The sequence below is a fragment of the Solea senegalensis genome, linkage group LG3, assembly GCF_019176455.1.
Source record: "Solea senegalensis isolate Sse05_10M linkage group LG3, IFAPA_SoseM_1, whole genome shotgun sequence".
NCBI classification, from domain to species: Eukaryota; Metazoa; Chordata; class Actinopteri; order Pleuronectiformes; family Soleidae; genus Solea; species Solea senegalensis.
In genome coordinates, this window is record NC_058023.1 from 22,615,990 (window position 1) to 22,641,189 (window position 25,200).

The 25,200-nt window shown below is 40.2% G+C and overlaps 1 protein-coding gene across 5 annotated transcripts in view; it reads left to right on the forward strand.

Moving 5' to 3' along the window:
- Positions 1–24,898, forward strand: part of LOC122766362 (synapsin-3-like) — a 117,176-nt gene extending 92,278 nt beyond the window's left edge. For 4 of the 5 annotated variants that reach the window (XM_044021138.1, XM_044021136.1, XM_044021139.1 and 1 more), the window contains exons 7-14: positions 904–966; positions 6,892–7,034; positions 8,051–8,125; positions 9,145–9,247; positions 16,111–16,242; positions 17,321–17,339; positions 17,446–17,602; positions 18,109–24,898. In XM_044021138.1, the coding sequence (XP_043877073.1) occupies positions 904–966; positions 6,892–7,034; positions 8,051–8,125; positions 9,145–9,247; positions 16,111–16,242; positions 17,321–17,339; positions 17,446–17,602; positions 18,109–18,232 (816 nt within the window). In that variant the 3' untranslated portion in view covers positions 18,233–24,898. The remainder of the gene's footprint in view (positions 1–903; positions 967–6,891; positions 7,035–8,050; positions 8,126–9,144; positions 9,248–16,110; positions 16,243–17,320; positions 17,340–17,445; positions 17,603–18,108) is intronic. The other variant, XM_044021140.1, reaches the window with a different exon arrangement.
- Positions 24,899–25,200: the final 302 nt, after the last annotated feature.

Sequence of the window (25,200 nt, forward strand, 5' to 3'; positions counted from 1 at the left end):
GGCGTTAAAAACCTCAGAGTGTTTTGATGTCATCTGTTGACGGTTCATCCACTTTACTTCTACAAACCATAAGAAATAGCATGTTTGGGTTTGTCCAGACCGATTCCATTGAGCTGGGATCTTCCACCCAGCTTCCCAGAACTTTGCTTGATTGTGTTGTAAAAACCCAACATTCCTCCCACTCAAACTCATGCTTCCTAAAGTGGACAGCTTTAAGTTCAAAAACCAGTGCGTTTCTGTACGAGGATACACTCCTGAACACTTCATGTACACATCGGCGTCAGTTGCAAAGGAAATAGTTTTCCACTTTTGGTTGTGTCTTAATGTGGTGTTTACCACATGTCTGTCTTACAGTATATTTAGAATCACCAAGGGCAGTTCTGAATGTACTGACTTAATGTGATATCCAGTGTTAATACCAACACTCTCTGAGTGTCCTTGGCCTTAAGGCAGACATAAACACATCGTATTTTTTCTTTCTTTCATTTTCTCCTTGCACAGTGACATTTTGACAAGTGAGATATGTAGGCAAAGGTGTTGGATAGAGTAGTGAAACTCACAGAAAACTAAAACCTGCTGCTTTATACATCTTTATAGCATCACGGCTTACACATTTACTGTTTCTTCTGTACATGCTCATCGACATCTTTTGACGCAGCAAGCAGTTGCCAAATGAATTTGATAGAGTGATTGTATTCACACTTTGTTTCCACTGCCCTGAATTTAACAAGAATATGTTAATATGTAAACTTTGACCTTTTCCTTTTGGCCCAGAAATGGGTTTTTTTATCACTCACTGTAACTTGGCCTGTATTGGAATGCTATTTAGATGCCAAGAAAACAAATCTGAGCACCACCCAGGACATCACATCAGATAATAATATACTGTGTCCTTGTCTGCAGGTTACAACTCCCTCCTACCCTGTGGTGGTCAAGATGGGGCACGCTCACGCTGGTATGGGAAAGGTGAGTAAAATGAATATTAGCACTGAGCATAATATTTACATCCTTGCCCTGAAAAACCTGGTCTTAAGCAGTGGTAAGCAACCAGTGTCATGTGGTTGTGTTTACTTATCTTCACCAAAATGGCAAAGTCATGCAGAATTCAGAGCCTTTTATTCTGAAAAAAGTCAAAGAGCACTTTTAAGACACTAGTGGTTAAGTCAAGTTACTTTTTTTTAAAAAAAAACCCAACAGATCTCTTAAATTACCCATTTTACTTGATTAAGATATGATCTTTTTGGGTATTTAGCCAAATTTACTTCCTGACCCCCTCATTAAATGTTTATAGTGTGTAAGAATTAATGACACCTAGTGGTGGTACTACAGATTACAGATACAGACAAACGCTCACCCTTCCCTTTTCCCAGGTGCGTCAGGATGAACTATGGTGACCTTGTCGTTCTTCATTTGAGTAAAAAGTTTCAGCTTTTTTTTTTGCTGCATTGTCTATTCTAGAAAAATGGCGACACAAGGTGATAGACTTAATTAAAGGCCCTTACCTTAAGTACATTTTAAAAGCTTATTCTAAACTATGAAATAAACACATTTATTTTGAAATGTTTATACAAACATATTTATATGTAGTATATTTATTTCTCCCAATAAACCCTCCCAAATGTTCTTACTTTATTTGCAACGGCTTAGTTCCAGGCATAAAGATGCAGCAGTTTCAACTTGTCAGACCTTTGCGTCGATCTTGTGATGTGTTTTGTCATATTAACCAAACCTGCATGAAAAAACATGATTACTGCTGGGGGAAAACTTTTCTCTTCCTTGTTTTGGATATGGTATAATGAAGATCCTTTGTACCAGCCTTTGAGTCAGCCCTTTTTTTTTCTTTCACAAAACCCTCACCCAGGTGGGTGGTGTGATTTTTTTCATCACCATCACACTGTGCACTCAGTTTTAACATCATAATGACAAGCATAAACAAAAAAGTTTTTTGTATTAAGGATACTGTTTATGAGTGGGTTCTCTTATCTCGTGCTAAGACGCTTGAAAACAAAGGCATCTGCGTCTCAGGAGAAGCTTGCGAGTTCAGATTTGCAGCGCTCCAATTACAACATGACTCTCAGATTTGTCCAGATTCCAGGCATGCAAATCAAACACGTGATGTTATCACAGCAGCTTTTACTCGTCTGAGGTTTAAAGCGCAAGCGAGAGATCTGTGGAGATCAGACAGTTTCTAAACACCACAGTTGTATGCTCCATGATCGGTAAAATCAGTTATGTTGGCCAAATCAGTTCTAATCACACAAGTGTGTTGCTGTTGGATGTACTCTCACTGAGCACATATCTGATTGGTTCAAAGGCAGATACACACAAACACACACAGCACTGATAAGGTGCAGTTTTACTTTTCCTGGTTCTTGTCTGGGCAAATACCAGACTGTGATCCAACATGGAAATAGCTGTAGACTGATGTCTATCATGTCTGTTTGGTACATACAGTACATGTGCAATGAACGTTGTGGAATATGTATTTCTAAAAATGGATGTAGTTTCATTTTTCACCTAAAGACATGATTACACAATTTTCAGACTGGTAGCAGTTTCTCTTTCAGTTTCCTTCACCCGCCACTCATTTGAATTCTCAGGGTGCGGCACTTCCTATCTCTTTTACCCTCGTCTGTCTGGACGGGCTTGGTTTCCTGTTCAGGAGCCGGACATGCTATAGAATTTCCCATAAGACTCGAGGGGAACTTCTGTGGCTCTTAAAGAGAAGGACCCCATTTAACCCCTCAGACCTCACAGAGTCCTGAGAGCGTTTGTTGCAGTTTTGTTTGCTTTTGACAGACACTTGTAATGCCTCTGCTAGTGGAGCACACACACACATCTATTCTTGCTCAAATACCACCTTAAAAAGTCCTAGTAATTGGCAAAACCCTATTTGCCAAGCCAAACACCAACTACATAGTATACTCTGCTAATGAAAGGCAGCTGTGGATCAGTAGGTAGAGTGGGTCGTCTTTCAACTAAAAGGTCAGGAGTTTGATCCCTGGCTCTCCAGTATACATGCAGATATGTCCCTGGGCAACCCAAAATTGCTTCTGGTGACGAATTTATAATGACCCCTAATTTGTTCAAATACATTTGAACACCCAACCCCACCCTACATGTGCGGCTCCTGCTGCTTTTGACACTTAAGACGCTTTTGCCTCTTTCAGTGCTTTTGTCGCTTCCCTAATACACCATAAAATGTTACTCTATTAACAGTGTTGCTAGAATTAGAGTATTCACAACACACAAGACATATGAAAGAATAAACACTTAGTGAATGGGTGATCGCTGACAACAGGAGGGAGCTCCGACAGCTTTAAACTAAAATGTAATAATGTTATATTGGTGCTATAGAACCAAAAGTTGAGGAAAATGGCCCAAATTAATTTCTGATATTATTTACCAGATTACTAGTCCGTCTACCAGAGTGCTACTCTCTTTTTATTTACAGTATTACCCAAGGGTAAGAACATGCACTCAAAGTGCACAGATGTCCCTGGTACACAGTCGTATTTATGAACCAGCTTACAGAGAATATTAGGTTTGGTCATTAGTGGGTATTCCACGCTAACTGTGTCTCTTCACCAAAATAGGGGGTGCATACCAAAGAGAGGAGAGAGAGGAGTCTCAGTGCTGCTGCATCATATCATATGGTAGAAAGTATTTAAATAGGCAGTTGTATTTCTAGCACATAATTACAGTTCAAATGTGAATTCTACATCTCACATCTGCAATAATTTTGAATAAAAGGAGCCATAGTGAGTAGCCAAGACTAGACTAGACTAGACAAGACTATTATCTGTGTTGCTGACTCTTATGTGGAGGATAAAGCAGTAGAATGTGAGTCAGTGAGTGAGTGTATTACTCTCTGACTTCAGGCCAAAGTGACCCAGGTGCCCTACATCAACCCTAACTGAAGCTAGCTGGTGACATTAAGCTTACAATTATCGGGGTGTCATTTCAGTCTCCTCTTAAAAACCAATCCTAAAATTTAAGGACATTCTTAACAAATTTGTATTGATGTAATTTGCATGTTTTCCTACACAATATGTTTGCCTAAGGAAAAAGGTGTGTGTAAATAACTACAGGGTTCTCATGGGTTCTTGAAAGTTTGAGAATCCGGAAAAAGAAAATGCATGGCCCTTGAAAGTAGATAAATAGACATGGGTCATTAAAAGTGCTTGTATTTTGTGGAAGATAGAAGTTATGTTGATATTTAGGTAAATGTCTCCCGCCGCAGATGTGGCCTTGATTGTTAGGACACCACCTACTGTTTCATGCACCCTGTAGTGCTTGTACTTTGTACTGTATGTAGCTCAAACGGCAAGTTGTAATTACTAGCGGTGTTGTGGGCACCGTACACTCTCTCTCTCTCTCTGCCATGGTGTGAGATTCCAGGCAGTAACTTTAATCAAGAGAGAGCCAATAATGTGATACCTGGAAAATCCAAATTCCAAGATCTCTGGCTCGCCAAGGAAAATGACAAAGACTTTTCCCAAGATCCCAAAGACAATCACTCGGACACATGCAGAGCGTGCTGCAAATGAATAAAAGTGGTCGCCATAGGCAAAGTGGCTCTTACAAGTTGACCTACCAACTTAAGCTGTGTCAGCACAATCAAGTGAATTTGTGTGTGGGCCACTGCCCAAGCCTTGTTGCTGTTGCAGTGTCTTTTAAAATGCTCACCCCCGACAACAGAGCCAGCTAGTGCGTATAGTAGTGTGCTAATCAGTGAGAGAATAATATTAACATAGACAGATCATAAGACTGAACTTTATGTGTTCAATGTTGCTTCTTGCTGAGCCGCTTTCCTTTGACAGATATTAGTGTCATTACAGCAGCTGAAAACTTTCCACCCAGTTTCCTCCTGACGTCTTTTCAAACTGGTCAGGCTTTGTATTCCCGCTAGCACGTCACTTATTCTGGACAGTGACCAGTGTGAAATGAGTTTTCCACCAGAAGCACTCCTTCATCTGTATGCCAGTGTTTCACCTTTACCTTTTTTACTTTCTTTTTTGCGTCATCATGGTCTATTCAGTTGCTCAAAGGAATTGTGTCATACTCTGGATGGCTTTATATGCTTACAGCTCAGTGCTGGACCTTCTGCTCAGGTTCAACATTTAGATCAGTGATGTGAACTGTAAGTCATTTCCCCCCATTTACCTCATCTTGTTGTTTCAGCTTCTTCCCACTTGCTGTGAATAAACAAGGTTCAGAGCTGCTTAGCCTCAGTGTTTTTCACGATTCGTAAGTTGCACAATATGAAGTTACCTGAGCGCGTCTTTATAACAACTGTTTAGGTACACATCTCTTTATGACACTTATGACAACTCTTTTTCATATACAATACAACGTCACTACCTCGAGTATACACCAATACCAATATCAATATCACTCCATCGCAGAAGATAGGGAAAGACTACAGCTAATGTCAGCCACACCTGTGAAGTAAGCTAGCATGAGCATTGACATGAACTGACCCCTGTACTGTTAATTAAACATCAAAGTCGGATAGTTTAAGTAAAGAATACCAATTACGCTTAAGCAGAAGATCCAGGAAAAAGCTGGTTTACCTATTCAAAATAATATTTGCTGTAAAATAAAGTATGTGGTTATAAAGGTAGTCAGAAACATTATGTCATGAACAAATTTGCTCTTGTCTTTTTTGAAAAGTGGCTCACCATATAAAAGGTTTTGGACATTATATGATCATCAAGTGGTATAATCATAGTAATCAAGACATCCATTGTGTCAGTCACTATTTCCTTTTTTTTCTATACTGATGATTAAATATGGTTTTTAAAGCTCCATCCAACTTAAATGTGAACGTATTTGCTAGTCGGCCTCATGACTTCATTTGACAGGCTAATGGATTTTGTTGCCGTAGATCAGCTTCATATGTGGGTTTTAACAAGCATATTCTTGTTATTACCCCTCAAAGTGACAACACTGTTTATTAGACCACAAGAAACCATTAAAGTTGCTAGACCTTCTTTTAAACATTACTTTCATAGCTTTGGTATCATTCTCACCATTCACAGCTTGACTTTATTTGTTTTCCTACTGTTGGCTCTCTTCATTTTCATTCAGGGCTGCTTTATTTTAAAAGCGTCTTTGAATTTCTTTGTTCCACCCCAGCAATTTGTGTTTCTTCAAGTGGTTTTCACTATTTGTTCAATAAACCCAAAACCATATAAACATGGCTTTTTTAGAATGAGATAATGACCCTTACATCTACTTTTACTTAAACTTACATTTTTTAACTCATTGTCAGAATGGCTAAACAAAGAGTTTTGTCTTTTTTGGAACTTCCTCTGTGTAGACCAGTGATGATACCAGTGAGACGGGTCGTGATGAGTGATTGGAAACTCTGGGCTGAATCATTTCCCATCCTACACACCGAGCTCTGACACTCCACCATACACTGTAGCTGCTGATTAATGAGTGTTTCTCTTAATATGCACCTTTTCCCACGACCTGATAGAAAATACCTCATAAATCTGTGTGCCATTTGTTAAATGTTACAAAGAACAGAGCAACTCGGACAGACACATCTTTAAAGAAGACGTCTGACCGTTGAATGACAGGTGATCTCTGGGAACTGCGTTGTATTTAAGATAAGGAGCATCGAAAAGGAGATCTTGCAAGTTCCAGTAAAAACTGTTTCATGTCATATCACTGTCTTATGTTGGTGAGTGGCTACTGCAACAGATATGTTCAGTCTACATCTTCAGTCTCTTTGGCAGTGTCTCCATCCAGTCACCATTTATCATCGCTCCTGTGTGCAAGTGTTAAATTCCTGTGGGATTCAACAGCAGCCACTATCAGCTTTGACGGCTCACTTTGTAATTAGCCACTTGCTGAAAACGAGTGTCATCTCTCCCTCAGATCAAAGTGGAAAACCAGCAGGACTTCCAGGACATCACCAGTGTGGTGGCTCTGGCCGGGACCTACGTCACCACTGAGCCCTACGTCCTGTCCAAGTACGATATCCGCATCCAGAAGATCGGCAACAACTACAAGGCGTACATGTAAGATGTTTCACACAACCGGAGTAGTTCTGACTAAGGATAAGAGCAGTCTGTAGAATGAAGTATGTCAAGGCTGATCACAAATCACAAACCCTATACGTATATACTGTATGTATATATATATATATATATATATACACACTTGTTTGGATGTATTTATGTATTTTACAGCCATAAAGGTAGAGGTTTGCAAGTGTTCTCTTGTCTGCAGGTGGAGTCTGTAGAACATTCTTACAACTGCAATGATAGGTGAAGTTTACCCATTGCCAATGCAAGACAAATGGGACAAAGTATAACTGATATTGTCTTAATGCTGACCAATGCAAAATGGTAAGCCAGTGGTGCCAAGTCATTTTTACTGCTTATCTTTTTAACATTATATAACTTGGGTATATCAGATTAGCCTCCGCAGTGCACTATTGCTGCAAGCATCTCAAGCAGCTACAGAGCTAAATGATCAAAAAGTGTCATGGTCATAAATGGTCATCAGTGAAATGATTTAATCATGATGTACTTTTAAGATTACATCTACAATATTGCAGGTCACTTGGTATCAGAACAATATCAGGCTATAGCAGGTTAAGATTGTCAGAAATGTGCTTTTATAAAGATACTACTTTGTGTTTCTTCCTGTGCAGGCACTTTTCAGCAACAATGCCTGGCTCCCACACAGTCACGGCCCCATTCCTCCTTAATACACACCCATTTGGAAGCAAGAGCCCTTTTTCTGTAAATGCAGCCAAGTGTATAGCTACATAGAATTTGAGTCAACACCCTTTATCTTTCAAGTCTCTCTGTCTAAGATATGTCTAAGAAATGATTTCACCAAAGTAGCCAAACCTTATCTCTTCTTGTTTTTTCCTCGGTGGCCTCACTGTGAAAGCATGTTAGTTAATGGCTGTGACACAAACAAAATGTAGGTGTGGATTGCAGTCATTATCATCATCTGTGAGGAATTAACAATAGCGTCTCCCACTCATGTTGCGTCTTTCCTGATTGTTTCCTTTGATTTACAGGAGAACATCTATTTCTGGCAACTGGAAGGCAAACACAGGTTCAGCCATGTTGGAACAGATCGCAATGACTGACCGGTGAGCAATCCTCCAATTACATGAATGTTGAATGCCAACCTGGAGATTTTACGCCTTTGAAGAAACTTGTGTGTCATGAATCAGTTCATCATCATGAATTATTTCCACTACCTTGTGGCTTTTACTCATAGATACTGAACCCGAGTTAATGGGAGGGTTGCAGCATGAAGGGTATCCGGTGTAAAAATCTCCACCAAATCAATATGCTGTGGTGACCCCTAGAGAGGGAGTATCCAAAGGAAAAAGAAATCAAAATTATTGAAAACTCATGCAGCTTCTCAAAGCAGCAGTAACAGTGAGGAGCCTCCTCAACAGAGGCTGCATATTAATTAGCCATGTGTTTCCTCTGTGGAATGCAGCTGATTTGCTGAAAAAACAACAAAAGCACTGGAATGTGATATCTCCACACCCCAACTACGAATCGTTTCACAGCGATCAAACAACCCTAATTCAAATACAAAGTTTATGGTTTTAATACCCACAATACTGTGATTTGAAGCACTGAGTGGCTTCTTCGAAATTTCAACTTGCATATTCTGGGCCGACTTGTGGAAAGAATAACTGAGAGATTGGAGGTGTGTTATTAAACCAAGATGACTAAAAACCTTTCAATGAAGCATAAATAAAACATTTTCTGCAACTTTGTACAGCATCATTTATCAAACGAGTAATGGTGTAAATCAGTCTCAAGTCTAGTAAAGTCCAGCTCATGTTTTAAAATACCTCCATAGCAGCCAAGAATGCAGAAGCCCAGTTTAAATGCTAATAATCGTCTGTGGCCCATGCCAAACTTAAATCATAGAACATGCTTTGAAAGCCTCTGCTCCATCATCATGCAGGACATTTTGAGGGGGTTAACGAATACTGAGACACCTGTTATACTTGACTGCAACACACAACATTTTCATTATATGGCTTTGTTTTATCACCAAAGACTAATTATTACACTTTGGGTATCATGGGAGCATGTTAGCACTTTAAATACTGACTTATCGGTTATTTGTGTCGCTGTGTACCAGATATCGCTTGTGGGTGGACTCCTGCGCCGAGATGTTTGGTGGCCTTGATGTCTGTGCAGTGAAGGCTGTCCACGGAAAAGACGGCAAAGACTATATCATCGAGGTCAGTGTGTTTTCAGTATAACTTCAACCCAATTCTGTACAGGGGTTGTTTGACGAGACAGGATATCCCTAATATTCTGCACCATCTGTGTGTTTGTACCAGCTTCATTTTAAAGTCAAGAGTGCCTTGGATTTGGTCTCTGTCCTTGCTGATAATACTTGTCATATCATAGTTAATGTCAGCAGAAGAAGGGTCCAGCCACTCTAATTACACATGATTATCAGAACCTTGAAATAATGATATGTCTGGAGACCAAACACAAACAGGATTCAACAGTTGGACTCATTGCTTTTGCCAGCACGGGCTGTTTATTTCTGAGCAGCGGTTAAGTTTGGCATTGGACTTGTAGCCTTAGGTTTATAGACAATTAAAATGGCTTTGGCCTGACTTGACACAACCAGGGTTGGCAGGGTTATCCTTTCAAATATGGAGGGTTGTATTCCCCAGTGGAATGAACATGAGCAGTAAAACAATTAACTTTAACCCAACTAAGGCCACACGTGCTGAAAATGTACAAAATAATAATAAAAAGGCATCACTCATGGTAATTAATTCACAGACAATTATTGAAATTGGGCTTTGATGTCTCTTCTACAGTTGTTGTTTATGTGTTTAAACCACACTACTCAACTTTTCAGATACGTTATATCTGATATATCTGATTAGCTGAGACTCATGCTGATGCTTGAAAAGTTGAACATTTCTCCATGTCAGCAAAACTAAGCACCTGTTGACCCCGCCACTGTGTTTGTGTGTGTCCACCATTACAGTCCTTATCTGGGTTTTTTTTTATTTTATATTTATCCCAAAAGGTTTTGATAAGCAGCTAAAGATACAGTTGGTGAAAACAAATACTGTGCTAAACGTAGAGTGAATGTTGGACTAACATTCACCAAGTAGCTAAAAAGAGATCATATAGGTTTAATATAAAAATATTAGGGGCAGGGGGGCAATTTGATACCAAACTAGGAAAACATTAGCTCTTAGTATGAATCCTTTTTTGGTTATCATCCCTCACAAAGAAGAACACAGGCTTCTTTTTAGAGATGCTGTTTTTGGCACAGTCATACAGTATATATGGGGTATAAATGACAATAAGGAGCCTAAAATAGACTAGAATGCAATATAGTAACAAGGGTTTTTAGAAAAGGGCATGCCATGCTCTCTCCCAAATAGAAGAGCTCACTCTGCTCTCACTGTCTCGCTGTCATTTTCATAATTGACACATGAAAAAACTATAAAGGTTTAGCCATACTGTGTTGGGGTTATTTTTTCAAACAGGATGTACAGGAGGTTAAAAGAATAGTAGAAAGATGAACACTGCCTGAGGACAGTCTTCACATATGGTTTACTGATGATAAACTATATAATTAGATAATAAGTAGTGGAAATTCCCTTTTTTAGGATTACACCCAGGAGATAAAATGCTGTATCATCGGCTGTGAGTGTTGTTTTTAGAGCGGCTTCCTGTGCCATCAAATCATAGGAAACAGGCTGCCACAGGACGTTTGGCATGTCCACATTTAAGCAGAGAACGTGACATTACACATCTCTATCTGTTTGCTGTGTGAGGTCAGCAGTGAGAAAATAACTGCCCCTTTTTTAACCTCAAACTATCTCAGGAAATATCTAGCGACTCCCAAGAGATGTGTAGTTGTAGAGCCAGACTGTTTGGACAGTGAAACCAGTGACACAGTGGCGTAGCAACGTTCCCTCAACGATCTATTTCCTCCTCCGCATCAATGTCTAACTGTCTCTCTCTCTCCAACCCCTCGGCATGATGGAATTTAATTAACCACAACAGGGACAAGCTGTTGGCCCATCACAGTGGGACTTTGTTATTTGTTCCGGACAAAGACATCACACACCGTTTCCTAATGAAAAGTAACAAGGTGCTTGAAGACTCTTCATGAGCAGTTTACTGCATGACGCAAACTCCGGCTTTGTGACACTTTACTGGAAACGTGCTTGGTGGAGGATGATGTGCCGTGATTATCCCGCAACACAGCTGATACAAGCCAAATGTCAACTGACATGACAGTGTTATACATTAGGGGTTGACATGTGACGTGACAAAAAAAACGAACACGAAAAGAAAACACGTTGTGCAAGACGACTTGATGATGTTATTTCAAATAATCGAAGTACTGACATGAAAACATGCAGCGTTACTAAACACTGTCTGTTAAAACCACAGGGGAATCTTTCTATTTTTTTTTAACATTGCAGCATTACCATCTGTGAAAAGTTACTTCTTAGAGTGCTTTCACATTACCAAAAATTAGAATCATGTGTGATTTGTTGAGCATGTTGTTTTTTTATCATCTGGACTGGCCTGTAGTTTGCTCTATACTCCATATTCAGAGGGAAACAATGTACCTTTTATGTTTTTATACTTTACATGTAGCTCATATTTCATTTTGACTTAACCTAACGAAAGACTTGTGTTGCTGTATTTTCATACATCAACACTGCCACTTTAACTGAACATCTAAAAAGCTCTTCCTGGTATTATATTTGAGAATAAACATATTGCAGATTTTACATTATTTTCCAACCCTGCATGATGTCACATGTCAACAACCATACAATAAAACAACACTTGAAAAGAAAGGCCCTTTGTAGGCTTAGGAGTACATTATAAATTAATTTTTGACATGTACTTAACACATGTCACTTTGCTGATAACACATGTGGAAGTTGCTTTTTTTCCCCCTTTTTGTTTCTTGCAGAATTCAACAGGGACATGGCATGACATTAGTTCACTCAGTACGTGCACTTATTAGACTAAACAGCAGCTGTTTGAATGATACAGAGACAGGGAGGAGGAAGAAGAGCAGCATATGGAAAACTTTTGTGGGTGAATCATAAAAATCATTAAGCTGGCAAGAGGGAGCACAAGTGCTGCTATCTTACAGCTTCAGTTGTTTTCCCAGGGAAACATCCCACCACCCACCCCTGAATCATGACTGCACCATCATTTTCAATGAGCACATGTCACATGTTGTGCTCTCTGCGCAGTACATTGTCCAGACAGAACACTGCAGCTCAATAAAAGTGCAGAAAAACACCTCTGTGTTCCACCACTCAAAAGGCCAGTGGCAGCTCCGGTCTTCTGCAAGATGACTCTGTTTCCCAATAAATCAGCAGGGTGGATCTCAGCTCTGCTCGCCACCACAAAGCGTTTGAAGTGGAGCCTGGTGCTCGTTTGCCAGGCCTTTGCTCAGTCCCCTGTGGTAATGACTCAGCTGGCCAAAACACCAGGCCACACCCCACCTCGCCACCAATCCCATAGCCAAGAACCTGGCAACACACAGCAAAGGACGGGCTTTAAGGGGCTCTCGAATATGGATGTGAGGGTTTTGTGTAGAACCGTGTGAACCCACTACTGGTTAACTCGTGCACATAAAAACACAGTGTGGATGTTTGGATTTATATATTTTTTCCCTCAGTCATCCAGATTCCGGTGCACACATTCCACTCAAGAATGTAAGAAATAATCTGCTCCCATTAAATGTTTTAATTGCTGGTTTCCATGTGAAACAGGAGGTTGACACAGGATTTAACATCAGGGAAGGCTTTGGAAGGTCTTACCCAAACATACTGTATGTCATGTTTGATATACTTGAACATTGGTTTTGGCAGAGCAGTATATAGTTTTACAAGATTCAATTTCATTGCACTTAAATGTTCACCATTGACTGAGGCCTACGCGCCTTCCTGTTGATCCAGTTAACTGAATAAAATTGGCAAAATTTGTATTGGGAATAGGAGGAGAAGTTAAAACTTAAAACACCAACACCATGCAAACAAAGAGGAAATTAGTTGGTTAAAGGAGAACTATGCAGGATTTCTACCCTAATTTAACAGCTTCGGAGTCTTTGTCAGTGGTTAAATGGCTTGTTGCAGGGAGATTGAGGGCTGTCTCTTAGCAGAAAACAAGCCTTGCAAGATCAGGGCCCCTAATCCGAGTCCTAAGAATCAGGAGTTCTCGCAAAGTCTCTGGTCTTGCAAGAAACACAAATAGTTTAATGTCACTACACAGACACACACACTCAGGCACCACCTATAAGATTATTTTAGATGTTCATCATGGCAGAAGCAGAGAAAACCGTTGTAAGAGGAAGCGAGGAAGAGAAAACACATAAGTAAATATCAGATTGGCTTTTTTGGAATGGTGAGAACTGAAAAAAACAGAAGCATGCAAAACAGATGCCGACCGGCATGGACATGGCTCAACTGGTTGTGTTCACCGGCTCCATTGAAAACAAATGCACATGGCCAGGAGAGAGGAAGGGAGGGGGGAGCTTCAGCAGTGAGTTTTTTATAACAGTGACGATAAAGCAGTAGGCGATGGATGGATGGATGTTTACAGTGGTGCCATAATATGTACTCCGAAACTGTACGGGGAGCTCCTTAGAGGAAAAGTCAAAAAAAGCATCCAGACTCGCAAAGTTCTGTTTAAAAAAAAAACATCTGACATTTTAATTTCTCAAACTCTAATCTCAAAGACTAATCTGTCTGTGTTTCCTTGTGTAACAGTGTTCAGATCTCCTGTCACCCGGTGACATTACCATGGTCCACACAGGAAGTGAAAACTGAAAACACATTCAGCAGTTTGACGAGATAAATGCCTTTTGTCCCCGCCCTCCCCTGTAGTGCAGCTGTATACAAACAAACGCTCCCTCCGTCTGATAGTATTGCCTGACAGTTTTCAGATGGAGGATGCAACATGTTTCATCATTTCTGAGACCAAACAGAGGCAGAATAATAATACCATTAACAACAAATAATTATGACATTTTCCTGCCTGAAGCTGCCAATTAATGGCTCCATATGCAGCTGTTTGAATTCACAGTCACAATAGTGGGGTACAAGATAAGGCTTACAAGCTATGATCCATGTAGATGTGTTTATAAAGACAGTCCATGTAGAGTCAGTTGACTTGGATCTGATTAAGTTTCTGTCAGAGAAAAGTCAGTCGTGATCAAATTATTGTTATCACTCTGACCTTATTTGGCATGTGAGGCTCAGTTAGGCTACTTATCTTTTCAAACTTCAGAGGGAAGAGACATTACAATTGAGAAGACTTTCAGAATGATACAGCACAGTTGACGTGTGACTGGTGTCATTGAATGACAGTGGTTATCAGTTACCCCTGCAGTTAGTTAGCTTATTTATTAAACTTGTCCTTTCATACCAATCACTGCTTAATCCAGTTGCTTTTTGTGTGTTTGGAGTTGAAATTATTGAAAAAGGGTCTTTAATAAAATTTTCTTTTAGGCTTTTCTGTGTTTCAGTTCTATTGGGGTTTAGAGATTTTTCCAGATTAAGTATGTCACAGGCTGGTGGAGTTTGCATTGATTTTCTTTTCCATCTTTTTCATAGACTAGACAAGCAATCGATTAAAGGAAGAAAAAGATTTTAAAATCAGCTCCAGGTTGTTCTGCATGATCCTAAAATGTCCCCAATGGTGTTAATCAATCCAAAGCTCATGAACAGCTGCTGATATATAGACGTTTATATCAGTGTATCATTATGGACTGCATGCTGCCGTCTCTGTAATGTGTTTATCTTCATCACTGGTGCCATGTGCTATTAAAGATCATGTCATTTCACTTTAAACGAAACCACACCACCTTGATTTAGTTCACAAATGAGGGTTAAATTGCCTTTTGAGAGACAAATCAAGTCTGTTGGTGCCACTAATAAAACGGCTTCAGCCACAGAGAAAAAAAGGGGCGAAACACATTGAGTGAGCTGGCACAGTGTTTATTTAGAGTGTGAGTTGTGCACTCTCTCTGCAGCGCGGTTGGGCTGCGGCTGGCGTCAACTGTGTACGCGAGGATCAGCACATGCTTGCATTCCCTGCGCTTTGTTTACAGCCTGTGGCTGGGGCGCGGTGCTGCAGGCTCGTCCAACACTCCAGGCAAATGCATCCAAACCATCAGTACCAGCAGCCACACTCCTCTGCCCCTGTTTGTTTTGGTCTTCTGGGAAGCAGGAACGTCGGGACTCTGAGCCTCATGTGCTCTGCGGTTCTGCGAGTTACACGTGTGCGTGCACGTGAGCTCAAGTGGTGGGAAAGTTGTTGTTTTTGTTTGCCTTTGAGGTTAATTATTTGTGTGGCAGTGGATTTGATGTGTTGCCGCCTCCGAGTCATACCAAGGGTAACATAATATTTACACATGGAGTCACGTTTTATTGGTAAAAATATTAAATGTGGTGCCTTTTTGCCAATAAATAGCTGTATCTGAGATTAGATGTGCATTCAAATTTACCATTTTGACTCCTCTCCATGTTCCAGTAGAGATTATGTCAACGTGTTTAAACATTTTTATCTCATGAGGCCTGAACATGCAGCAATACTTCATGTCAGGCTGCACATGCAGAGTAAACAAAATGAGTTTAAATTTTAACTATTACATTATTCATGTGATGTATTATCGGAGCAGCCTGAGCGACTGGAGATGGATGATGACTTTCAAAGAAATTTAAGAGAACAAATCTGTCTACTACCCTTCTACAGGACACAGGACGAAATATGAGAGTGCATGGGAACATAGAGAAGACAGTGTCATGCTCAGTGCATATGATGATTAATGGTATTTAATGCTGTCAGATTGCTGTGTAGATCATAGCTTCATGTAAGGGAACATTGCTATGTATGTGATCCCTGAAAATGACTCATCACTGCTGGCAAAACAACGCCGAGTCTATTATCAGTGACATGGTCACACTTGATTCTCAAGATAAGAAATACAGCAGGGCCATCTAGTGGTGGGATTATGAAGTGTGAATTCAGTGGTGGGAAACAGTTCAGTATATGATTCTGACTGGCTGTTTTTTTTTTTGTTATGTAGGTGATGGACAGCTCAATGCCTCTGATTGGTGAACATGTGGAGGAAGATAAACAGCTCATCACAGAGCTGGTCCTCAACAAGATGGCCCAGGTGCTTCTGGGAGTGTCCACACCTCAGCCGTCTGCTGTCAAGGTACCTTCACACAGGCACTACTGCTATTTTCAGACTCCGAGTACTTTATGCCCAACAAAAAAGTACTTAAAGCTGCTGTCAATGTAATAATTTAATTGAAATGCTGATTATGGTGTTTGCTTAATCTCCGGCGCTGACGGTATTTTCCACTGTATCCACTCGGGAGCCAGAACTGTTAGTAGGTGAATAAATGACATCTTACCAGTCATGTTCCTTTAATGACATTGGGAGGAAGGAGTGGGCAGGGTAACAACAAACTGGAAATTAGCCAAAAGGCAACATCACTGACAGTAGCTGTAAATAATATGGCTTAGCTTCGATTTAGTCTTTAACAGCCTGACCTGGGACATGGACTGAAAATGAGCTACAGCTAGATGATATACATGGTAACAGTTATATTCTATAAAGAAGAAACATTGTACAATAAAATAATTAAAAATTCTTCATTTTGGGGGAGCCCATAGCCAAGCAGAATGGGAACTTGGCTTGTAACAACAGGTTGCCAGTTCAGGTCCCCACCAGGTCAAGGGCTGGGGTACCCCCGAGCAAGGTACACAATCCCCTTTGCTCACCTCACTCTCACTTCAGCCACGGGGAGGTCGCATCTAGTGTGTACTCCTTATGCCGGTCCCAAGCCCGGATATATGAGAGGGTTGCAACAGGAAGGACATCCGGCGTAAGAATCTCTGCCAATTCATAGATGTGGTGAGCCGTAAAAAGGCAGTACCCGAAAGAAAAAGAAATCAAAATGATGAAAATGTAGCACAAAAATAAAGAGGTTGACACTACCAATCAGGATGATACAATGTCAACTATCAACTGAAAGACTGGAGGTGTGTGATTAAACCAAGACGACTAAAACGTTTCACTGAAGCATAAATAAGTAACCGAGTATTAATAAAGTGACGTTACTTTTGCTATTTTTACTTTTTCTCCTACGATTATTACTATTACTAATGCTCCTATCAAATATATTTGAAGATAATAGTAGTAGTTGCACAAAGTACCGGCAGAACACAGAAAATGATGTTGAACTGTGTAACATTTTATTTTTCTCTAAATCCCTCTGCATGGACAGACTACACAGCCCAGACGAGGTAAGAAATCCTTCCGTTGCCTTGACACTTCACCTCTGCAGTGATGTAGTGCAGGACAACAATGACAATCAATGTTCAGTACATGTAATGACAGTTTCTGCCACAGGGGGACACCGCTCCTCTTCCACCTCTCCATCCCAGTCGGCGCAGGGTTCACCTCAGCGAGCCCGGTCTGCCACCACCTCTCCCAGTCAGGCCTTCCAGCCTGGACCCATCCCTGCCCCTTCTGGTCCTGGATCTCAGAAACAGTCACCCCAGCTAAAGTGAGTCCACACGCAAACTTTGCTTTACCTTTTATTCAAATATAGGTAATAATGTCACATGGCTGCCGTCAGGAACAGGAGGAAAAACTGATTTTAGCTTTAACGAAAGCCTCTACACCAGCTTAAGTCCACAATATCTTTAAAACAGTCCATAGAGAAAATGAGTATTTCTAGCTTGTAGGGACACGAGAGATGCTGGTCTTCTGCTGCCTCGTTTGATAAGTCTGTGCTCTTTAGGCAAATTGGACAAAAGATTTCAAACATTAAACATCACAAAATAACACATTTGAACTCCTTTGTGCCTTAATGTAAAATTGTTGATTTTCTCTATGGACCTTGGTGTGGGTCAGTGATATCAGTGAGAGCCTGAATTATTCTTTAAATTGCTGATAAAACATTGTTTTTGATTGTTACATATCTGTAAAGTACAAATTATATTCAAGATTAGACTTTTTCTCCCTTTCATCTTTCCTCTAAACATAACCGCTCTTTTGTTTACTGCGCAGCAAATCCCAGTCACTGACCAACACCTTCACAGAGACGCTACGCGGGAGCCTGACCGACGACGAGGCTAAAGCCGAGACCATCCGCAGCCTCCGACAGTCCTTCGCCAGCCTCTTCTCTGACTAAGAACTTTCCCGGGAGCTTCCTCTTCCTGTTAATCATCAGGTGTGGGGTTTAAAAAAAAAACCTGACTGGTGAAACTGTTACGGGGTCTCTCCTCTTCCACTGAGCCTCAGCTTCCTCTTCTTTCTCCTTGTTTGTGAAATTTAAGACCCAGAAAAACCCGCTGTCGTCAAACGAACCGTACATTTGTCACTAGAAAGGCCCAACATTGAAGTAATGATTTCAATTTCTGCAAGTTTTACTCCACTTGGTGATCTGTTTCCTTTTTGTTATTCAGTCATGATTACATGAACACATACAGTTTACCAGGTCCAGGTAAGTTCAGTCTGACCCACAGTTCTTCATGGTTTGAGTAGGTGGACTGAGCCTTTTTAAAGAGATATCTGGCATGTTTCAAGTTAAAGTGCAGTTGGAAAGCATCTGTGATTGACGCATTCACATCAGTGTTCACACTCCGGCCTTTCTAGTGGTAAATCATTGCCGTAAATAATCATGATCTTGCCGTAACTGCTTGCCATCATTTGTCTGTCCAACCTGTGAAACAGTTTGCCGTGTGATTTATTTATGTATTATTTATGACACATGTATTCCCATAACTTCAACTGACACGCAGCTTCCAATCTGTTTTCCAGATGTCAACAGCAATACTCTTATCTGAAAACAGTCGCAGTCTAACCCACGTGAACCTGAACCCGCACGCTTCACCAGCGATCTTCGCCAGCAGCCACGTTTTCTCACACGTACCTGTGCTGTAGACACACATTGGTTTTACATAGTTGAATCCTCGAATCCTTAAAACTACCAAAGTGCTTTTTAATAACGTGAAATAAAAAAAAAAAGAAAAATCCCCACCTGCACTGGGTCAGGAAAACAATCAGACAGCCATCAAACCCATGCGCTTGTGATTTCACATGGTGCAATCTGCTGAACGGGCTCTCGCAGCCGTCGTCTTCCATCACAGCTCAGATCTTCCCCTGCACTCACTCTTCTGTCTGATGCACCGAGAAGCACAGTGGAGGAAGTTTGTGGGGGGCTTGTAAAATAAGAACTACTTGAGGTGAATTCTGAGATGTTTAATGTGCTTGAAATAGTTGTGTAACACTGCTTCTTATATCCTCATCCTCTTTATGCTCTTAAAGTGTCAGCTGGGATTGGAGTTAATTCATCATCATCCTTCTCTATCTTTTGCCTCGTGTGTGTTTGTGTTTTTGCATTTCTTTAGGAGCTTTTCTGGCATATACACTGACCTTGTCAGGACCAATTGTCCTCATGGAGACTAAAACCTTGTCCTAATGAGGCGGAACCTCATTTCTGAAGAGCTGGTTAAGTTTAGGGCTTAGATGAGAATTGTGGTTATGGTTAATGTTTACGATTAAGCATTAATGGTTATGGTTAAGTTTAGGGATGATGGGTTATGCTGTCTTAAGAAGAATAGCTGTGCGTGTGGGTGTGTTCTTGTATGGGTAGCTTTGTGAGGACCAACAAATGTATTATCCATATGAAGTGAAGGAATTTTGGAAAGTGATGAAATATTGGCTGGTCCTCACATCTGTAAAGGGCTATTGGGGGTTTAAGACCTGGTTTTAGAGAAAGAATTGAGTTTAGGTTAGGGTAAGGATTAGGATCAGGCATTTAGGCTAAGGTTCTAATGAATGCATTATCTCCACGAGGGTCCTCACTATGATTGCTGCGCAAACGTGTCTGTGTGTGCGTGTGTTTTATCTGCATTGAGAGAAGCTACAGTCGCTGCTCTAACAAATCCTGCTTTGGAAATGCATGGAAATGAATGTACTTGACAGAAAACCAACTCAAGCTCATGATTAACTAGTCTTGTTTTACAGCAACTGTAATTTATTTCTAATTTCCTGGGAAGAATGAGGAAATTGTGCAAATTCAGTGATTGCTTAATGATATAATTATCACTCAAGTGTTAAACACAAATGTTAAAAGGCAGCCACAGCACAGTTGATACTTCTAATCAACACAAAAGTGTAGAGGATGCATTATTTTGAATCAGACATTTCATTGTTGAGGTTACAAAACAAAAGGTTACATAAATTGTTCATAATTATCCATCCGTGTGGATACAACAATTTGCAAAGCAACTTTTTTAATTTAATAACAAATATGTTTTAACGTAATTTCATGTTGTCACTAAGATGAAAATGTCAAATCTTCTTATAAATTTACTTTTAATAGTCTCTCATGGCCAACCTGCAGTAACTGCAGGACCCACTACGGGGCCACTGCCCTCACTGAAGTCTAATTTAATTGGAATTGCTTTCAGGTTAACCTTCTATTATGTTTAATTCTTTTATTCTATTATTTTGAAGCTGTAAACTTCTATTTCATTATGAGCATATTTGATATTAATTTATTATCAGCACCAAATTACATCTTTTACAGGAAATGTTACAATAGGAGATTGCAAGAATTTGATTGAAATATATATTTTTTCCCCCAGAAAAACGTTCCCTGTAATCGTGGTGAAGAAAGAGAGTGAAGGTTTCTTTTCAGGCAGAGAAAAGCCAAAGTGTTTTGCAGGAAATGAATGAGATGTGAGGTAGGTAGGTAGGTAGTTGGCTCCTTGATTATCTGAGCTACAAACTCAATAAGCCCAGATATGTTTTAATCATTTTTTTTCTTCTTTCTCCAATTTGGTTTAAAGGGACCTGAACATACTAGGAAATCATAAAATGCAGTAAGTGTATCTGTTAGTAGTATTCAGTCATTTAAATGGACTTGTCCTGACTCCAAAGTCAGAAGTTTTCATTGTTATGTTATCAATAATAAGAATAATAAAAATAAAATATGGTCCTAGTTTTTAAAAAAAACATTCAAATGCATGAAGCTGTACAAAATGTATAGTAATGTGTGGGTGTGTATGTGTGTGTACAGTTGTAAACTTCTGTTTGTAATAATTCTATCACTAAACGACTGCCCTTCTTTGCAATAATTATGTTAATAATAAAAATAAGAATTACCCCATTGTTATTTAAGCTTGACACCTTAAGAGCTTCTAGGTTCTTGCTTTTTGTGGGGAGATTTTTCGTCCGGTGTAACTGGCGGTAACTTTAAAAAAACTAAAAAGCTCAGTATGTGTTAGCTCGAGACAATGCACACAACACTGCTCATAACCAACAACTTCACTAAGCAATGATGTGCGTGTGCGTGTGTGTGTGTGTGGAGCTGCACACGGTCAGCTGTTTGTGTAGTTGCTAAGTTGAGTTGCTACATCTGTATTTAAAATGTCTGTTTGACTTTTCATGTCAGTAACAGTAAACGGTTAGAACGTTAGTGACGGAATGCTAAAAACATTGTAGTGCTGAAAGCTCCTTTAACTCTGAAGTCATCTTACTGTAATGTAAGCAGCTGTACGCGGGTTAACACTGCTAATATTTACAGCTATTGTTAGAGCATTTGTCCTTTATATTTAAAGCTGCTGTCAGTGAAATTTACTTTTTGGCTAACGTCCTGTCTGTTGTATCGTTAGCATTACTTTCCTTCTTCCTTATGTCACCTCATGAACATATTTGATGACTGGGGAGCATTTATTCAACGGCTAACAGATTTTTTTGCCCGATTTTACCCATGATTCATAGTTGGGCAGAGTCTGTGTAGTCTTTGAGCTAAATGCTTATTTTCATAATGTGCTTTGTTTGGCCAGCCCTTGCGCTAACACCCGCAAGGTGCACCATGAGCAAAATGAAGCATTAGACCCACAATGCAGTTCTGCGTCACTTCATTCCACTCCCTTTTAAGTGAATGATGAGCCTTTCAATTCAGTATGTATAATAGAAAATATTATTTATTGAAGCCACTGCGGGGAGAACAATGAACCAATGTCCAATATGTAGTTGTATATGTAGACTGCCGCCGGGTCATTTAAACTTAGCACATTTAAAACACAGTTCAATCCATAAATAATCACAGGCAAGTTTACATTCAGCAGTTTCTGTTTCAAAACACAATTTACACCCCCTTGAGATGTGATGGTTGCTTTAAACTGACAGCAGCTTTAAACTGTGTAGTTCTAGAGTCAGCAAACTCAGCCTGTTCTCCTCTAAACACCAGGAAGTGTGCGCAAGTGATCTTGTCTTTTATTGCCTTGTTCCTAATCCTGTGAGTGTTGTGTTCATACAGTGGGTACTAATCTCTGAGTTAATGCCGTGTTTTGCCTTTGGCACCATGTCAAAATGGACCAAATTAGCATCTTGTTGTTGTGAGAGCCCACTGATGGTTAAAGTCACATTGTTTTCTTCTCATTGTAAAGATGCCTACCACTTATATACTGCAGTGTGATAAGCCATAAACATAATTAAAAGCATGAGGATTTTTACTACAGCTGTGACGTTACTGATGAACTGACTTTGATCACTGTGTCTGTTACCTTTAAAGGCGTTCAGTGGCCTGTCCTGCACAGCCACTGATGTATCAGTGAATTCACCACACAGTTGAATAATTTAAGTCGGGGTTAACTCTGATGTCATGTTTCACAGCTCTTCTGCACTATTGGTTTAAAATGGAGTTGAGGTTCTAGTTGTTGCTGTGTGTGCTCATCTCTGAGGTCAGATTATAATCACTGAGTGGATGATTTCCGCTTCTCACGTGTGTGTCTATCTCTGGCTCAGCTGCAGTGTAGTCTCTCAACACACCTGCTAATGTATTTGATTGGACCGTATTTGAACTGAGCTGCAAAGTTTACTATCGTAACTACCTCAAGTTCAGCAGTGCTCTGCAGAAACTGACTGTAGAGTGGTAGTACTGGAAGATTTTGTGAAATGAGCAGCATTTTTAGACGCGTTTGACGGGCTGTAGAAGAACATCAGTGTGTTTATAGATTTCCTCCAATATTCAAACATTTGCATGCAGCTGCTCAGTTACTCACTCACTCCACCAACATCTTCTTGAACTGTAACCATACATTTGTCTTCTCAAATATGTTCATAATCATTTTCAAAATGTTACTCTCTTTATGTCCTAAGATGCCCTCTAAAGAAGCAGTTTTAAGGGTCAGGTCATACTTTCCGCGTCGCCATGATATACATTTCCGCACAGGTCAACTCAGACCCTGAGTGGACACCTCCAGTTTGATTCAGCACAGACCGTAACATCGACTGTAGCACAATGCTTTGCAGTCCAGTAGGTAGCTGGTCAAAAAACAACAACAAAGAAGATGGTAACCATGGAAACTTGCTTGAGTTCAAAAGAGGAAGTCTGCTCGTCGTTTAAAGAATACAAGGACATAAAATGAGGGTATTTCCTAGTGAGAAATGGTCACTACTAAAATGGAATGCGAGAATACATGTGTGCTGACACTAGATTGATATGGACTGGAAATTGGAAAGTGGAAACTTTCCGTGGGAATTAACGGGAATAAACTGGAAATCTTCAATTTTGGAGGTTTGGGTACTACCAACCAGTTGGTAAATAATGTATTGCATCATAATCTTGGCTAAAACAATCCAATTTTGATGCAAATACAGTTTTGTTTTTTTTCTCATCTTATTCAACAGGAAAATGCTGTATACGCTGTCTGCTGTGTGGACTGTTGTCTCATAAATTCCCATGGAAAGTTTCCAATTTGGAATATTTCCAGAATTCACAGGAAATTGTGATGCAGAACCCAGTCCTAAAATCTCTGCACCATTTGAAAACAAACAAACTCAAACTTCAAATGATTGAAGGCATTCTGAAAGGATGTCATTCGTTTGCGGCCTCTTCAAAATGTTTTTCCATTCAGGCTGCCGTAGAAACATGGCCGACACAAAATGGTGGCCTCTGTAATGCAAGGCCTTTATTTTCAAAAGCTATGAAAACCAAAATGATTGTTATGCTGAAAGCAAGTACACTCTTATGCAAACATACTCATGGGTAGTTTACATAAACCGTCCTAAATATCACACACTGGCCCTTTAATGCTGTTTCCTAGATGGGCAGCTTCCTCAGCTGATTACAGCCTCAGCTTCACGCACCCTTCCTAACGTGCAATCAACTCTTCCAGAAACTACTGTTGATGTCACAGATGCAACACCAAGGTGGTTTGTTTCTTGTTTTGTTTTAAAACAGTCACTGCTCATTTCACAAAATCCCTTCACCCCACCTTTAATTTATCACCTTTATGATTCCACTCTTAGTTTTGAACTGCTTTGGAGAGAAATGCAATATTCTGCTACGCTGAGCTTTTATTTGTCTTTTAGCTTTGGGGGTGTGTTGACCTGACACATAACCTGAATCTGAATTGAATATAGTATCACTATAGCCAAACCAAGTCCAAATCCAGTCATATCTGTAAATGTGAGAAATACTGTCATTGCATGGGTTTTATCTGCCGCTCCCTTCAGTCCACTGTGTCCCTCCCTCTCTGCTGAATGGTGGGTGGAACTGTGCGATACTTAAAGTGTAGTGATGTTCTGTATATTGGTGTAAATGTGGCATGACCCCCCCACCCCCCCATCCCCGCCCGTCCTTCTGTGCCTCAGGTGTGTAAATCTGGTCGTCATGTGATATCAATGTCCGGTTGCTTATTTGTGAGACGTGCGATGCATCTCATGTGTTTCTGTAACTTACAGTATTAGTGTCAAGGTTATTTTTGTTCTCTGTAATTTTCCTTCTTTCTGTCCCAAAGTTCAAGATTTCTGTTATTAAAAAGGAACACGTTTTACTATACATGTGGCTGCGCATTCCACTTTCTACAAGTCATCTGCAGAGATGGGAGCGTCTCAGCGCTTTTCTCCATTTATGGTCACCCCAAGAGAAATCCTGGCTCTTTACTCTCCAGTTAAAATGTCCCGTCTGCAGCACGCAACTTTCGGAAAATGTAGTGATAATCCCCAAATCCCTTCATCTTGGATTACTACCATATTTTATTCCACTTGGCACGAAGCTTGTGGCGTTAAAAGCCAACAGTGAAATCTGCTGGACTCAGACGCAGCCTTTCATGTGCTGCCCACTTCACGTCCAGCCTGCAC